The 19617-nt window shown below is 36.2% G+C and overlaps 1 protein-coding gene across 1 annotated transcript in view; it reads right to left on the reverse strand.

The window, feature by feature from the left end:
* LOC137283502 (SH2 domain-containing protein 4B-like) overlaps window positions 1-19617 on the reverse strand; it is a 267928-nt gene that overhangs the window by 119275 nt on the left and 129036 nt on the right. Inside the window, exon 4 of the mRNA XM_067815036.1 lies at window positions 2859-3015. Coding sequence (XP_067671137.1) covers window positions 2859-3015 — 157 coding nt within the window. The remainder of the gene's footprint in view (window positions 1-2858; window positions 3016-19617) is intronic.

Consider the following 19617-nt stretch of genomic DNA (forward strand, 5'->3'; position numbering starts at 1 on the left):
CAGGTTTGATGTATGTAGAGAACATGAAGGACTGTAAGCAGGTTTGATGTATGTAGAGAACAGGAAGGACTGTAAGCAGGTTTGATGTATGTAGAGAACAGGAAGGACTGTAAGCAGGTTTGATGTACGTAGAGAACATGAAGGACTGTAAGAGAACATGAAGGATTGTAAGCAGGTTTGATGTATATAGAGAACATGAAGGACTGTAAGCAGGTTTGATGTATGTAGAGAACATGAAGGACTGTAAGCAGGTTTGATGTATGTAGAGAACAGGAAGGACTGTAAGCAGGTTTGATGTATGTAGAGAACAGGAAGGACTGTAAGCAGGTTTGATGTATGTAGAGAACATGAAGGATTGTAAGCAGGTTTGATGTATGTAGAGAACAGGAAGGACTGTAAGCAGGTTTGATGTATGTAGAGAACAGGAAGGACTGTAAGCAGGTTTGATGTATGTAGAGAACATGAAGGACTGTAAGCAGGTTTGATGTATGTAGAGAACATGAAGGACATTTATCTATTGGTTATTTTAATGAACAAAATATTTGCAAGTCCAAAGCAGATAATTTGGATCTCCCCTGCTACAAGGTACGGTAAAAGTGCAAGATGGCTGTGTCCATGATTGTTGAATCGTTATCGTTGTGCTCAAACTTATGGATGGGTACAATGATATAAACCAACCATGAATGTGGAAAAAAAACATTCTCTAGAATGACACTAAACAATAATTCAAGATAGAAGAGGTTTTAAATTAAATTCAGACCTATTATTATTCAGTTATACTACCTCTAATTTCAAAACAAAGAGGGTTAATGTTCATATTGAAAATCATCTTCATTTTCTTACTATTATTATTGTGAAAAGGGAAGATGAGAGAGTGGAACTCTCATTGATGGATAATTTACTGCATGCTCGCATATTGACACACATATATAATCTCATATGGCAGGCTAATTCTTCTGCAAGTCAAGTCAAGTACTAGTATTTATTCCCAGAATGAAGGCCTCAGGTAATATATGCAAAATATAAACAGTTGTATACACAATATCTCGAGTGTACTAATGCCTTAGTTTACAAAACATAACATATAGATATATATATTATGCTGAACAAATATTGAGTAGTAGTCTACTCATGGTTGAGTACACAAACAGGTAAATAATCTAATAGTTACATAAAAAAACATGTTGATTGTGATAAACAGAATTGGTCACAGAAAAAACTCAGAGTCTGGTTTATTGACACCTCTATGTCTGCCTGCCTGTCTGCTTAAGACAAAATGCAATGCACAAACTCAATCACTAACCACATGCAATTAGAAATTAACACCTATCAGGCTCATATGCCATAAACAAAGAGCTTGCTGAGCGTATTGGCAAATGAACCAGTGGTCAAAGAAAGGGTTTCGTTACAATTGAGTGCACGCCGACTGGCCCTGACTGGGTTCAGTATACTCAAGTACAAAATATTGCACTTTTGATTTGAGATTATACTCTTATAATTTTGCTTATTTTTTTTTTCCCTAATCAGCAATGATTCACATATCATGGAAAGTGATAACTGTGTTTTAATTACATTTGATTTTTTGGTTGCATGTGACCTTTAAGCTTTTTTTAAAAAAACTAGTACATTATCCATTGACAGAAAAGGTCTAAATTTGTACATATTAGGACTTTCATGATATACATATGGAAAGTATTTAATTCATAGAGTGCTAGATATGTACAAATGAATACAAAATAGTACTTGTCTTCAGTACCTAAATTACAATATGGAGATAAACATTGATATTTATCTATTCCTAACCATCTCCTTTCATTATATTCTAATCTTAATAGGCCTCATCTGGACTTAACAAATTAGTCAATTTGTCCATAATGCAATCAAAGTATTTCTCAGAGGCTAAAATACTTTTAGATTCATGATAAAAAAAATATATTGATCTATTATTCATAGTACAAGTTCAGGATTAGAAGACCATATTAATAAGCACATTTTTAAAGGCATTAATAAAAAAGGATGCATCTCCTACAGATTGAAACATCCATACACTTTTAGTTGATATAAAGATTGTACCAACCACATAATCCATCCCCATACATGGTCCTGCACGTGGAAGCTAATATCTTTTTGATGTTATACTGTGACCAAGGGATGGATTGGAACTTGAATGAATAGGGGACAGTTCAACATTCACGTCATTCACATGCGTCTCCAAAAAATCATCATTCCCCCCTCTTGCCATAAATTATGAACGGTCCCAAAGATGAATAACAACTGGAGCATGCACCTCCATAGACAATTGAGCCTGTGTTATAGTGATGGCAGTAGACTGCAATCCTGAGAGTTAAGTGGAAATGTGAAGGAACATACTCTCTACTGTGCAACCAAACAAAGATAACTTGGGCGTCTTCAAAGAAATAATGATATGGACAGCATCTTTAAGATGTGGTGAACAAGCAATGGAAGATATGCAATGAATTCCAGAATGTGATAAACCAGTCCTTGTTCATTGAAGCTGAAAACCTGTTTTAGATACCTTTCCACTCCAGAAGCAAAGGCAAAAGATGAGATGCATAGAGTGAGATAGGATAATTTAACCTCCAACTAGCAATATCATTGAATAAACTTTGTCAAAAGAATGGGAGAAACATAATGCCATTATTCATCATACCAATCTAGCAGTTCCACAATTATAAAATAAGAGTAATATACCAGTATCGTGCAGGAGGAAAATTTAAGATCTTAATAATATACAAAACACATGGTGTACGCCCAATAACAGAGTCAAACTTCATTACCATTTACAATTTACAAAATAGCAGTGATAAAATTTCCACTGGACAAGAAGGATATGATACCTCATTTCCTGTGCCTCCTTCTCAGCCTGTTGTAAAGCTTTGGCTTTAGCTTCTTCATCCAGTAACTGGTGTATTGGTTTATCATCTACATGATGTCCCATCACCCATACCCACTCTTGTCCATCTCGACCTTGCAAAAACTTCACCTTTTTTCTACCTAGAGAAACAGAGTGAGTTAGTGAGTTACAGAGAAACAGAAGAGTAGACACATTATACATAGCATTTGCAGCAGGAATGTGATGAGCATTGGAACCAGACATGGGAGGGACTAAGAGATGTTTGGAAAATGACTTTGATGTTGTTGCTAATGGTAAGAAAATGTAGCAGGTACACTGAAATCAGAATGGTGATAATGAGGATTGAAGAGACAGTTACATGTCATATATATTACAGCAATCATTTGCAGATACCAAACCGACTTTGTTTGCTAAAATAACATTCATTTTTATAAACCATACATTGGGACATGATATTTTGTCATATATACTTTTTCACCTGACATTGCTCTAATGACGTCACACACAGTGTATTTACACCAATCCCATATGAAGCAGATGACTGCTTGCTTGGCAAAAGAATTGATAGAAGAGTAAAAGGAATTAATATTTTATTTATGTTGGAATGGCTTGACAAACTTTGGGAAAGCTATTTCCGTAGGAATTTATAGATGTACAGTTGGACAAATTTTGAATAAGTTTTGTGACTGGTAAGATTTGAACACAGACCTCGTAGTGGTAGAACAAACTGGTAGCACAAAGTGGAGGTCAGATTGCCTTTGCAGGTTACCAAGAACAGATAAAATCTTCATCGTATTTAACAGCCACATTCAAGTCTGTGTATCACATTAAAGCTTCTAAACAAACAATATATTGGAGATTTATGGAAGGGTGAGGTTACAAGAAAAGAACAATTCAGAAAATTTTGAAAATAAACCTGGAATTGTGGGTTAGTTGGTGCAGGGGGAAATTGACATGGGGCATTAACAGGTGGAAGAAATCTTACATTTACAAATGAGACACAGGTAGTAACTGGAAAAGGGAAAAAAACATCTGTGTTTGGCAAAAAGCCTCTGAGGAGTGGAGGCAAGAATGTCTAAAAATGTGCTAAAAAGTCATGTCAAAACAAGTGTCAACTGTGTGCGTGAGTGCATGCATGTATGTGTGTGAGAGTCAATGCTGTATGTGTACTGATAGCAGAAAAGGTACCATAAAATCTCCACAGTATATACTTATAGAGTATACTTGATACATATTGGTGGCCTGTTTTTGCCCCAAAATTTGGATATGAACCATGGATTCTTCAGGATGATAATGACATTTCAGTGATGAATCTTTAAGTCCCGTGTTGCAGTTGTGACACATGCTCAACCAGAAATGGGTAGGTCCAGTGTTGACTGATGCATTTGATAACCATTCCTCACTTTTTTTTATTTTTTTCATGTTGATACAACAAAGCCCTGTCTGCAACCTGCCCAGTGGTGTAGTGTAGAGCTTCTTCATGGCATATTTGCTCTTTCCACTATAAGTACAGTTGTGATGACGAAAAAGAAAACCCATAATTTTCCAAGTCCATCAGTTTATGTTGCATTTTTATTTCATCCTGCTGTGTTTGGCTGACATGCTCCCACATGGTAATGTTTTTGTATTCCCCATACTTTTTATAAATTTCATCACTCCTAATCCATTTAGAAAGGAAACGACTATTTGGTATTCATTTTGTATGAATATCAGCAAAAATGTCAAGAACTTTAAGTTGTACAATGTTTGCAGTCTTTTTCCAGTGTATATTCGCTTAACTCTATTCTGATTTAGTTGATTATACATCTACTTACATTAAAGAGGTGAAATAGATTATCTATACAGAAAAAACTTTTGTCTTATTGAATAGTATGTCTTGGAGTTGATGGAAGTTACAAACATCTGAGGCATGCTGCGGATATTTTTACTTTAAATCAAAGAGTGATGATATACACTAGGGTGAGATATATTTGTCATCCAAAGTTATTCTTTATCAGTTATCGTTAACCAGATGCATTTATCTCCACACAAAAATGCCATTAGACTTCTTAATTTATGTCAGTAAGGTCAGAGCACTGACATATCATTTTGAGATAACTTTGTGATGTCATAACATTGTCAGCTGTGTTCTAAGTGATATCAAAGCATTATGAGGTCATTAACTGATGATGTATTAGCATCATAACAGTTCAATAGTCGTTCTGCCCTTTCGGTTGTTGTAAGCAGCACTTTAACTGGAAGTCACCATTTTACCGGACAAGCATCCCTAGCAACATGCCTGTGAAACACTGCTGTCATGGCCTCTGTCGGTCTAATTCACAGTATTTGAACTCGTCAGGCAGTGGCATCTTTTTCATACCATTCCCTAAACCGAAGATGAATTTTGAAAAATGTAAAAAGTGGATTTCTCTTTGCGGACGGAAAAGTCAGGAAGGACACTTATATTTGCAGCCTGCACTTCGTCGGAGGAAATGGACCACCTGAAGGTAATAATTCAAATGTACTTTCCAATATCGTATTTGCATTTTCAAATTAACTCTGACTCAATGTAATTCATGACATGCTCATGTTTGAATAACCTTTTGGTTCATTGACAGAATATCCTGATCCTTTGTCAGCTTTGTTGCAAGATGTCCTACCACGAAAATCCTAGGCACGAAATCCTAGGAAGAGACCAAGGCTTCAACCAGTAAATTATTACGATATTTGCTCTTCAAAAATGTTCTCATCAATATTTCCATAGTAAAATCATCATTGATTACATTTTATTCACTGAATACATTATCACACTGAGAATCACTAAAGTGCAGTAGCTATTTTAAAACGGAGATAATTTTCCTGTATGCTGCTAGGTTCAACCATTTATATAAATTTTGTAGAATATTCATGTATTGCCTGAGTATTCCATTTTGACAATTATCCAGCAATGTAAACTAGTAGAGCCCTTTATGATTTGAGTTTATCTTCTCTTCATTAAAAAGGGCCCACTGCATGAACTGTAAGTAAATGTGCCTTCCCCCAAGGAACAAGATGAACGGAACATAGTGCCAACACCACTATCCGACAACTTCCATGACTGCTTTGAAGTTTTCAGTGATGATCAAGGTACGTAGTCAAAGTAACTTGTCCTGATAAAGCACTAAGCTAATTATCATTCTTTCATCAAATATAATAATTTCATACTGGTCGAAATGTAATACTGTATTGATCAAATTGAAACAGATATTTGGTAATCGTGTATGTCAAATAAGTGATACATGTCTTCAGTTTTCCCTGTATGGAAAGCCAAGTTGCATTGACGAGTCCTGGTGGGACGAAACATGGTAAAAAGAACAGAATGCAATATGAAGTATCTGATTCATTGTAACAATCTAAAATGAATCACTCTGGAAACCATTATTTCTGGAAAATGTTATTGAGTTTTAGACACATACTGTGAATGATATAACAACTGTTTCAGGAGGACCATGCTCAAACACCTGGGATGAGAGGATGTCCTCGGGTCTTGACCCTTACAGAGGAGTTACTTCTCACCTTAGTGAGGCTCAGACGGGGATTTGACTCTGAAGTTTTAGCTTATCTATTTCAAATTGACAACTCATCTGTCAGCAGAATTTTCACCTCTTGGATTTCTTTTACGTACCATGAACTTCAATTCCTAGTATCTTGGCCAACTCGGTATCAAGTAAATTCATGCTTACCTAAGTGCTTTAAATGTTTTCCTAAGAAAAGAGTAATTATTGATTGCACAGAATCTTTCATTCAAAAACCAAATCTTGCTTCCTCTCAGAGAAACACATGGTCCCAATTCAAGCACCACAACACTGTCAAATCATTGGTTGCTATATCCCCCTCTGGTACATTTGTTTTTCTCTCAAATCTATATACAGGTTCAATATCAGACAGGAAGATTGTCCAACAGTCTGGTTTCCTAGACAAACTTGAGTACGGAGATGATATCATGGCTGACAGAGAGTTTTTAATACATGATTTACTTACTAAAAGATTGTGCACTCCTAAGATACCACTATTTTCTATGGGTAAGCAGTTGAAATCAAAAGGAGGAGCTAAGACAAGGAGAATTGCTAGTTCTTGCATTCACATTGAGTGTGCCATAAGGAGACTCAGAAAGTTTCAGATCTTTCAAAGAGTTATTCCACTAAGACTTAAGAGTATTTTGGATGCAGTTTGCATGTGCAGCACTGTGCAACCTGGACAAGAAACTTGTGAAATAATGTTAGCAAGCACTAAAAGAAACAAATTCCCAACAGTAGCTTTTAAGCAGATTATGTTTATGTAAACTGCATCCTATTATGTCAAAGGTATGTAAGCTCTCTGAACAGATACTGTAAGACTTCTTTCTTATGAAACAGGTTTAGCTTGTTAATCATCTGGCTAAAAAAATGTTTCATCAAATTCAGTTTTGACCACAACAATGTCTTGATTAGTCATAATCACCAATTCACCATACTTCAAACAGTAAAGACCAAGCTGCCCTTGAGTCTGATGATAATATGAACAGTCTTTGGTCATCACCCAATCTTCACTGTTATCAACCTGGTTACAATATTTCATCTTAGCAACCTCTTTAGGATGTTTATTCCTCAGTGAGTATGGACATTTTATTTCCAATAGTCTGTCAGCATGGCATTTACATGTAACAACACCATCAACACTGCATCCTAATGCAGGATATGATGGGTTTATGAACAGGCCATGTTCACGAACCTTTAGAGACTTGTGGCAAGACCGTGCAAGTCGGGTGTACATGTGGCGAGCAACTGGCTCCTTCTTTCTACCCCACAAAAGTGGTTCAGAATTATCTTTGACTTCACTTCTGTCCTCACACATGATTGATTTCAGTAATGACATAGACGGTTGTTTTTTTTCTCAACATATGAGCATGCTTGTTTGAAGTTGGAAGCAGTTATCCTTCCAGCTCTTTGTTCATACTATGTGTCATTATAAGACTGGCCTAGAGTGCACATAGCAATGTCCTTGCAATCCTGTTTAGAGTAAGCGAGTTTACTGTAAAAGTCATCACAGATAGTTTCAAGTTCATCCAAGGACTCACAGTTAACAAATTTATCCTTGTGATCTGATACATAACACTGTGCTTTTGATTGTATGGATAAATCTGTGATTGATTTCTGATCACTTGTCTTCATCGATATGAGATCTTCTGGACAGAGAAGTATGTCTATAGCCTGAACATCTGGGGATAACTGAAACAGAGGAAATCAATCAAACCATAAGTTGATCACTGTGTCTATGAGACTGCTAGTCATAGAATAAAATGTGCTAAAATGCAGCCACCCCAAAATTTGCACCAAGTAACAGGGTGTCTATTCCATACACTGCTGTAGTGCAAGTGACACCTAAAAGTAACTTCAATCAATAAATGTGTCTGTAATATTCTGTGACATGTCATGTTATGTAGTATTTCTTAATAAGATTTGAAAAAGAATACAGTAACTCTGAATAATGAACACGCCTTACTTAGCTGTAGACCAAAGTCTCGCTTCTGTTCCTGTGTATATGGTGTACGATCTTAGGGCACCCGGGAATCATATGAGTCAACATCAAACGAGGTCGTTTAATCCACTGACTGGCTCCATCGGTGCAAGATGTTGGCTCAACATTCTCTATAGCATATAGCGCTGTTCCAATGTGACAGCATGCTCCATCTGATCTATAAAAATAAATGATAATTTGTTTGCTTAAAAATACAATATACTAACACATACAACTCATTTTCATTAAAATTTTATCATCTCTTACCTGTTAATAATGTCAACAATTTTTTAATAGATTTTGTTCAAAAGCTTTCAGACAATATACTCATTTGCCTTTATTCAGATATAGGCCTAAATCCATTCTTATCTTTACTAAATGTAATATTTAAATACTTACCCTCCAATACAATGACAAAAGGCCATTTTCACTTCTCCTTCGACCTTGTCAATGACAATAAAAAGCTGGTAGCATCTTTGATTAAGGTACGTCTTATCCCTCTGGGTAGGTTTAACCTTAGCCCTGAAGAGACAAACCTGGCTGTCATCGGAAAGGTTGTTTATCTCCAACATTTCCACATGGCCATCATAGAATAGCCTGAAAGTAAAAAGAAAATTGATTGATCACACTATCACATTTCCCAACAAAATTCTATGAAAAAAAATCATTATTACAGTGGATGCTATATTCAAAAATATTTACGTTTTAAGTAAATATAATGTCATTTACAAAATGCAAAAGCAGTCATTACAGGCGAAATATTTTTACCAATATAATTCGTACCTGTAGTCCTCAAATGACTTATTGCTCTTCAATTTCTTCCCATCGTAGTCATATCTCGAACAGAGAAGATAATTGAAAATATCAATAAGTCCAAAAGATGGCATGTCGGAAAAATCTTGACTGTAACCGTCTGCTGTAAATGGGTCTGTCACCGAAGATGGAACTCCATGGTTATGAAGCTTTTCGGTTAAATCGTCGTGCACCAGACAACGATCGGCTGTCATCCATGTTTGTTTACCTTGGATACCCTGGATGTCCAGTCAAAAGGGAGGTAACTCTAGTTCCATCATTTTGGCAGAAGGTCTATTGTTACAATGTCTACTACTATGTAGATATCACTTGTACATACTGCTTGATCTCACACAAGCAATATCTGCTGTGGGGTCCAGTTTGGGGTGATAAATAGGTTTCTTTGTATGTAAGACACGAGAAATATGCTTATACAAATTTTTCCTCTCATATCATTGTGTGAGGTAAACTTGTACAAAACATCTCTGTCAATGACAGTAAAGAAGAATTTACTTACATGCTTAATAATCTTCTATGAAAGAAGCATTTATTTTCACCGATACATTGCTAGTGAATATTTAAAGGAAAGTACTAATAAGCTAGTCTGTGACTTACATGGAACAGATTCACAGTTTGTCTCTTTGGTTCATCTAGATTTAACGCAGAAAAATGACGTTATCATACAAACATTCATGTATACATATTGTATAATACTACTACTTGCACATATATAAGACACAGGGTCACAGGATGGGGCCTCATCAAAGTTCCCAAATAGAATGTTTTGTATCTCAACTGTTCAAAATAGAGGCTGATTTGTTATCTATGACCAATCATATCATGAGATACCTTTCACATAGGAAATGACAGGTGATGGGGCATGGGCTAAATTTCTGAAGAGCACGTTTGGTGACGTGACAGCTTGGATACAGATTGATCATTCACTCGATTGTTGACCAATTGATATGCTGGATTTTGGCTTTATCAACTCCAGCTATCATGAAAAGTTTGCGTATCATGAACATACATAATCGTAAAGATGCACACAAAATGTACACACAGGACTAAAAAGCACTTTGGCAAGTTTACTTTTACTTAAGGCACTTAAAGCGCTACAATCCGATTATTATTACCCCAGATAACCCGATCGAACCATTGAGTAGAGATAGTATTCATTTTGGGCACACTACTAGTACATCAAACATAATGGCTTGCTGAACATTTAAATATAATCTGCACATTGTTACAAATGAATAACCTAATTCAAGTACATGTATTATAGAAATCAAAAAGTCAAATGATACTCATTTCTTATAATTTATACGCCTGCTGCCCACCCGCCCGCCCGCCCGCCTGCCCGCCCGCCTGCCTGCCCGCCCGCCTGCTCATCAAGCTTCTTGAACACCTGATGGGCATCACCGATTTGGCATTGGGATGGTTCTCATCATATCTGACAGGACACACTTAGAGAGTCTTAATAAATCAGTCCTCATCCACAACAGTGCATCTCCACAGGGATCTGTCCTGGGGCCCATCCTCTTTCTTCTTTACATGACACCCTTGAGTCACATACTGGTCAAGTATGACACTGCTCATCATTTGTATATTAAACCCATCATCCAGAAAATCCAAAATGTAGCAGCCTGCATTGTATCCCTAACATCTAAAAGATCTCACATCCAAGCCAGAAAACTTAACTTAACTAAACTTAATACCAATCGCTCATAAGTTGCTAAAAAGCTGTCTGCTTCTCTCTCGCCCACAAATGAAACAGGTTACGTAACTCTGTCGCCAGAGCCCTACAGTGACATCATAGAAGGAACAATTTTCAGTTAAATGTATAGAAAATGTGTAGGAAGCTCATCATTTTGCTGATTTCTCAACGTCACCAAAGACATGCCAAATTCTTGTGTTGCCGTCAATTGTTTGTTGGGGTCGTGTGATTGTGTCACTATGCACAGATTTCCACTGGACCCCGTAGTTTGTGCTTAAATTGGTTGTTAGTGTGTGCGAAGTCACCAGTGTGGAAGCCTGTGGTATTTACTAAATCAGATGGTTCGCCCCCTACCACTCCAGGAAGGAAAACAGAGTTTCATCAAGTTTATAAAATCAAGACTGCTTACTACACATTGCTGACCAAAAGGATTTTGCATGGATATGATTTTTGAAATCGTGAAGTCAAATCCATTTGAATTAATGAGATTATGGGTTGTTTGAATCATTACCAAAAGGAGTTTGCATGACACAGCCTGTAACATAACCTAAGCGAGGTCGAGGTCGAAGTGAAAATACTGCATGATAGATTTTTTCACTTTACTTGGTTTGTAACATTCACTCGCCAGTATGTAGACACTTGTCGATTTGTACTTGGTCTCATAATCCTAATTACTTTATAATCATACTTGTATGCATGTTGAAACTTAATAAAAAGAAGCGATCTGCGAATGTACACGGCCACTGAGCAGGAGAGTTAACATATGTTTTCGTTAGGGCAGCCACGCTGTCGGGGACAGTGCCAAATCAGGGCACAAGTATTAGAAGTCAAACAAGGACTTCAATTTAAACCACATGGTGGTTCAGTGGTCACAAGAGGACCGTGTCTTGTCTCGTGTTTCGTGTAAAGTGTCAAATCAGGACATGTTGGGGGATATAGTGACGTTGAAATATTTCGTTGATTCAAAGGCATGCAAGTAAAACTATATGAGCTTTGAAAATTGTTGAGTTATTTTTAAGTCTTCTACTGCTGTTCAACATAACATGTAGACATTTCATAGTTTGCCTATATGAATCATAATTCGCACGCATGCCCTAGAATATGTCGTCTGAATCATTACACTTCATGATGAAAACAATGATTCTGTTCAAAGCTACGATATCTTAATAAAAACAACAGAAGTCATCAGAAGATGACATATACATGTTTGAAAGGACAAATAATCTGAGAGTTACTCATTGTTTTTTTAGACTAAGTTTGAATTGTTTCCATGGAATTCATGAAAATTATAAATGCCATATATCTGTAACCAGCAAAGTCACAACTTCATATATCTGCCAAGATCTGTTGAAAGATATGAAATGGTTTTTGAGTTGTGCTCTGGGAACGAAGCCCACCTCTCTATTTTGAGGCTAAGTCGTTTCCATGGAAACCAAGGAAATAATACATCACAAAAACCTTTAATAACCAAAAGGCACCACTTTGGGGTCTGCCACACATATCTAGAAAGTTTTACTAACAGATATTAAGAAGTTTTTGTGGTCTGCTCTGGAAATGAAACACACCTCTCACTTTTCAGACTAAGTCCAAAACGTTTCCATGGAAACCAAGAAAATAATACATCACAAAAAACTGTAAATACCAAAAGGCACCACTATAGGTTCAGGCTGATATATCTACCACGTTCTGCAGAAAATTTTTGAACGGCCTTTGAGTTCTGATCCAGAAACGAAACACACCACTCACTTTTGAGACTATGTTTGAAACGTTTCCATGGAAACCAAGAAAATAATAAATCCCCAAAACCTGTACATAGCAAAAGGCACCACTTTAGGTTCCCATTGATATATCTACCAAGTTTTGCAAAAAAATATCGAACTGTTTTTGAGTTCTGCTCCGGAAACGAAGCACATCCCTCCACTTTGAGACTAAGTCCGAACATTTCCATAAAAACGGAGAAAATAATAAATCAGAAAAACACGTAAGTAGCAAAAGGCACCACTTTTGGGTCTGCCACACATATCTACCAAGTAACACTGACAGATATTAAGAAGTTTTTGAGTTCTGCTCCGGAAACGAAACACACCTCTCACTTTTGAAACTAAGTACAAAACGCTTCTAAGGAAACCGAGAAACTAAGAAATCACAAAAGCCTGTAAGTAGCAAAAGGCACCACTTAAGGTTGCGATTGATATATCTACCAAGTTCTGCAGAAAAATATTAAATGTTTTGTTATTAAGAATTAGTCACGGATGATAATGTCAGTCTTACACACCTGTTTTGTTATTAAAGGACCACTAAACTTAAGAATTAGTCATGGATGATAATGTCACTCTTACACACCTGTTTTGTTATTAAAGGACCACTAAACTTAAGAATTAGTCATGGATGATAATGTCACTCTTACACACCTGTTTTGTTATTAATCAGTTTATAGTATGATGCCAACCTACATGTTCCCATAAACCTGTGTTGTTTACCTTACCTACACTCTGCAGAAAAATATTAAATGTTTTGTTATTAAGAATTAGTCACGGATGATAATGTCAGTCTTACACACCTGTTTTGTTATTAAAGGACCACTAAACTTAAGAATTAGTCATGGATGATAATGTCAGTCTTGCGCACCTGTTTTGTTATTAAGAATTAATCATGGCTGATAATGTCAGTCTTACACACCTGTTTTGTTAATAAGAATTAGTGATGGATGATACTGTCACTCTTACACACCTGTTTTGTTATTAAGAATTAGTCATGGATGATAATGTCAGTCATACACACCTATTTTGTTATTAAGAATTTGTCATGGATGATAATGTCACTCTTACACACCTGTTTTGTTATTAAAGGACCACTAAACTCAATTTTTTGGTACTCTTTTTATCACTGCATATGAAAGACTTTTGGTTAGTCATAAACGAAACACCACTTTCCAAAAAACCCAACTTGTGGTTAATTAAAACTATGCACTTAAAAGTTGCTAAAATGCTGTCTGCTTCTATCTCGCGCGCAAACGAAACCGCAGACAGGTTACGTAACTCTGTCGCCAGAGCCCTACAGTGACGTCATAGAAGGAACGATTTCAATTAAAATGTATAGAAAATGTGTAGGAAGCTTGTCATTTTGGTGATTTCTTGACATCACCAAAGACATGCCGAATTGTTGTCTCGCGTCAATTGTTTCTTGGGTCTGGTGATGATGTCACTATGCACAGACTTCCACCAGACTCCGTAGTTTGTGCTAAAATTGTTGTTAGTGTGTGCGAAGTAAGCTTTGTGGAAGCCTGTGGTATATACTAAATCGGATGGTTCGCCCCTACCACGCTTCCAGGATAGAGTTCAAGTTTCATCAAGTTTATAAAATCAAGCCTTTTGAAGGATTTTTCATGGATATAACGCTTTCTTCCTTGGAAACAAGCTTTTTGTCGAAGTGACAATATTATCGTAAGTAATATTATATTGACCCCTTATACTGAGTGCTTCCAATAGTGAAATTGTTATAAGCAATGTCATGTAAAATCCTAATGTCCATCAATAAAATACATATTTTACTACCAGTAGAAAGTAATTTTGATTTTGTAAATCAGTGAAAACAAACTTAAATAGCATTCATCCTCAGACAGAGCACCGCCATTTTTGAAAATCATGAAGTCACAGGCTAAAGTCTGTTAGAATTATTGAGATTATGATTTGTTCTCATCAAGTTAGAAAATCAACTCTACTTTTTACTGGTAGTTAAATATGCACTTGAATCATGGCCAAAAGGACTTTTAACATAAGGACATTTATATTGCAAGCAATGTTATATTGACCTCCACCTCACTTCCAAGAGTGAAATTGTTATGTTATAAGCATGTCATGCAAAATCCTAATGTCCATCAATAAAATACATATTTTACTACCAGTAGAAGGTAATTGTCCTTTTGGAAGTCGGTGAAAACAAACTTAAATAGCATTCATCCCAAGACAGGGTGCCGCCATTTTTGAAAACCGTGAAGTCAAATCCATTTGAATTAATGAGATTATGTATGGTTTATTCTCATCAATTTAGAAAATCAAAACTACATAAATATGTATTTGAATCATTACCAAAAGGAGTTTATATGACACAACCTGTAACATAACCTAAGCGAGGTCAGGGTCGAAGTGAAAATACTGTGCGATAAATTTCTTCACTTGCTAAATTTACTTGGTTTGTAACGTTCACTCACCAGTATGTAGACACTTGTCAATAAACGTCTTTATACTTGGTCTCATAATCCTAATTACTTTATAATCATACTTGTATGCACTTTGAAACTTAATAAAAAGAAGTGATCTGTGAATGTATAACAGGAATGTAATATGTAGACATTTTATAGTTTTCCAATATGAATCATAATTCGCATGCACGCCCTAGCGTATGTTGTCTGCATCATTACACTTAACGACGAAATCAATGATTCTGTTGAAAGCTACGACAACTTATTAAAAACAAAAATGCAAATATTAAAATTAAAGTTATAGGAGCAATGTCAGGTTATTACCTTCTTCGAGGAATGTATCCATCAATATCCACGAAAACAAGTGATATATAATTCATCTGCAGATTTCCCAAGTGATGTGTCTTTTAACAGTCTAATATACGAAAACGTGATGTATCGTTTCAGGTTTTTCACATAGCTGTATAATTTCATTGGTTACCCAAGATAGCACACCAGGCAACTAATTGCATAATGTGCGTCATTCCTTTTAAAACATTATTTAGTTAGCCAATAATGAGCAATCAATCAATGTATTGGCGGTTAATCCTTTGAAAGAAGGGTGTTGTTTGTACATAGACACAGACACGACAGAGTGTATTCAGTATAGATTAGTAAATGTACATACATAAACACTACCTTTTGACAAATCCCCCATTTAAATCCCCCAAAACTAATTACTCGATCAGCATGTTATCTGTTAATAATTTCATCGATCGAGACAAAAGAAATGCCAAATGGGGGCCTTTGTCGGGTAATCTAAGTGGCGTTACCACTAATTATACCTGTTATAAATTCATTAACTGAGCATCAAGTGAATGATGACAAATAACGTGTAGGTTTATACCACCTAACATGAATTACAACCTAGCGACACCAAGTGATTTTGACAGAATCGTCTATGAAGACAAGGGTTGTAACTCGGAAACTGGACAAAGCAAAAAAACTAAATGATAGTAGATTGTGAGAACATATAGCTTTCATTTTTCTCAACAGTTTTCGCAATTTCCGGTTTGCACAATCCTGTAAACAAAATAGTTTAACCCCTGAAATGTAGATGAATACTGCACAGACCCTCATTTCTATACCCACTATTACGTCACGGAGACGCGCCGCTCTGATTGGTTGAAATTTCGTTTGCGGCTGAGAATTGTGCACTGTTGACAAAAAGGTCGATTTCAGGTAATTAAAGATCGAAATGAGCATTTTTAATGACGGGTTTCATTTATAACGATGTCAGCAAGTGATTTTGCATTTGTACCCTATTAGAGTATACGTGACCTTTAAGAATTAGTCATGGATGATAATGTCAGTCTTACACACCTGTTTTGCTATAATGAAGTTTAGTCATGGATGATAATATCAGTCTTACACAAATATAACTCACAGCGAGTAAAGCTTGTCCAAACTTTACCAGGAGTTGGTCAGCAACAACCATTTCCTCCATAGACAGTCGATCCCAGTAGAGTGTGAGTCCCAAACATAGGAACATTTTGACATTTCCAAGTAGTAAATGTTTATGAAATGGACTTGTCACGTAAGGTGATTGGTTCTAGATTATAACCCCTACATCCTTTGGTCATTACACATTATGCATGTATTCTGTTTAAATTTTAAACATTTCTTGACAAGTCTTTTAGTGCGCACCAGTAAAGCCAAGAAATCGACATCTTTACAACATATTGTGCATTTTTAGCTAAATGAGGTTATGTGGCCACTGTGACAGGATTTTAGCTTCTGTAAAAACATACAAACAGAGATATTAATGAAAACAATAACTGTATGCCTAGATGGAATTTGCCCATGTAAACAAATGAACAAATACACCAGTAACAGGGAAGAAAGGGAAAAAATAAGTAAGGTTACCCCCACCACTGCAGTCTCTTGCTGCAAATCACTATTACGGGAACACCTTCTTGTGCATGACTGACAGTGAGGAGAACTGCAGAAAATCTGAAAGTTTAGTTTTGTGTGATTTCCACCAAAATACATGAGTGTTACATGTGACAAATGCACATCCCACTTCAGGAGCCTTACCCTTGCCATTTTGTCAGAATACTTGACTGATTCTTGGAACAAGACTTTACGTGTCATTTGCTTTTCCAGGTAATTAGAGCGGTGTCGGGTATTTTAAAAAGAATGATAAATAAAAAAAAGGTGTACTGTGTACAGTGGTGTGGTCTTACCTTAATATTCAATAGTGTCTTCACTCAAAACACTGATATACCAGGTGCACCACCTATAATGGTATAGTGTAATAGTGTAACCATAACTCATATATTGCACATGTATTAGAGCCTACATGTCATTGCAAACAAGGTAAAATATGTCATTGTTTGGTGTGTTATCTCAACATCCATTTAATGATGACAACATTCTCCCATAACCATGCAGGTAAAACAAGTCACGTATGCACCATTAAAATTCTGACATGAACGTATCATATGTGCGTGTATCTACAGTAGAATACTTTTATAACGAACATGGATATAATGAACTGACGGCTATAGCGAACTGTTTTAAAAGTCCTGAATAAAAAACTATATGTTATATAAAAAAGTCGTGAATAACGAATTCTCTATAACGAACTTACCGGCTATAGCGAACTGATTTGCAATCCCTGCGCGTCCCCGGTAACACTAATTAACAGTGTGAATAACGAACTGAGCGAACTCAGTCTGTGTCGTTGCCAATTGCCGATGCTCACTTTGAAATCCTCGACAGTTCCAGTTAACACTAATCAATAGTGTGAATAGTCAATTGAGCAAATTCAATCAGTGTCAATTAGCAGCGCTCACTTTGAAATCTGACCAATAAGTTAGACGTCAATGGCTAACACATTTGCGTACAAAACACACTCCAGTTTTTACACCCATGTGAAGCTGTAGTTTGCATTATTAACCAATCAGATTGCCGGAGGCCGTAAAGCCCGTCGCTGACGACCTAGTTTTATATACTTCCGCCACAGCAACTCGGTCTTTGGTGATTTAATAGAAAACGACAAGTACATCCCGTCAAAAGGCATGTGTATATGCCTCCCACACACATCAGAAATGTGGAAAGAAGTTTTTGATACTCATGAGACTTTTAAAATACGATATATTCAATGACGAGTGCCTAGTGACGAGTGATCTGTGTAAGATTACTGACTTTGTACTGAAAAGAACATAATATGAATGAATGTACGAATATACTGAGTAGGAATGTGTTGTACTGTATGGTGTGTTTTAATGTTCTTTCAATGGATTTTCGTGAATAGCGAACTACGGATATAACGAACTAATTTCACTGGTCCCTTGTAGTTCGTTATAAAAGTATTTTACTGTATTTATCAGGTTTTTCAAATGTATAGTATCTTTATTTATTTATCTTTATTTTCATTGAGTTGATTTATGTCCGGTCGCTTTCTTATTGAAAGATTATGTCAGTAAATGCATATTATGGAGAAAACTGACCTCTTTTGAATGCAAAAGTGACTTAATCTCATATGGACATTAATTCACACAGCGACATTTTCTATTATTTCACGTCTGAATACAAAAAAACATGGGGCCTACGGATGATAAGAATGCAGAAAAAATAATTTACTCGAAGTCTTATATTTAAATACTTGATTAACGTGAATGTACTTTATATGAGGATGTATATTATGGGAGGCATAATTAACTGGCCATGGAAGGTAATGGAATTACGTAACTCAACAGGGACAAGCGTGAAAATAGTTAAATGATGAGTAAGGTGAACATCAGTTAGCAATGGACCACAGTCTAAGGGAAACCACTCTCAACAAAGTCCGGAACTTAACTGCCCTCGATTTTCCTATAAAGTCATGGTCAAATACCTCAACATGTTTATCGACATGACTCAACAAACATGTTCCTGATGTAAAAGTAATTTGTTCCTCAGACTAATGTTTGGAGTTTATGTCTGATTTTTATATATTTGGCTTGGGAGAACGCAATAGCTTGCAGAATAAAAGTGATGACTTTATGAAACCATCATCATGTCTCTTCAGCAGGGTACGCTTCCCAAGTCAATGTTTATTTATAGACAAGGTATGAGTTAAATTCTACCACCTAAGACTGTGTATAAGTCGCATAATTATCACATTTTTTGGTTGTCTTGACACCTTATAAAGCAGATGGAATAAGTAATGCCATTTGTTTTAGTATCAACAAATAAGTGACACAAACCACCATAGGAATGAAGCAGAGTAGGGAAAATTGCTGAGGTCAATGGCGCTTGTTCGGTGAAGGACGACAGAGCTGCACAATTATGGGTTAGTGTTGATTGGACGGCACAGTTCCTATATGGCTAACAAAGCTTTGAATTATGGTTTGAATTATGGTAAATAGACATGGTGCTATATTTAGAATGGGGCATCCCAGTACTGACCAAGACTTGTTGGCTTAGTCACCTCGAAATACACACAAGGTTTAAGAATGTGATGCCAGTTGCTTGTCTTTTTGTCAGTTTTCTGCT

Source organism: Haliotis asinina, chromosome 5 (genome assembly GCF_037392515.1).
Source record: "Haliotis asinina isolate JCU_RB_2024 chromosome 5, JCU_Hal_asi_v2, whole genome shotgun sequence".
Classification (NCBI taxonomy): domain Eukaryota; kingdom Metazoa; phylum Mollusca; class Gastropoda; order Lepetellida; family Haliotidae; genus Haliotis; species Haliotis asinina.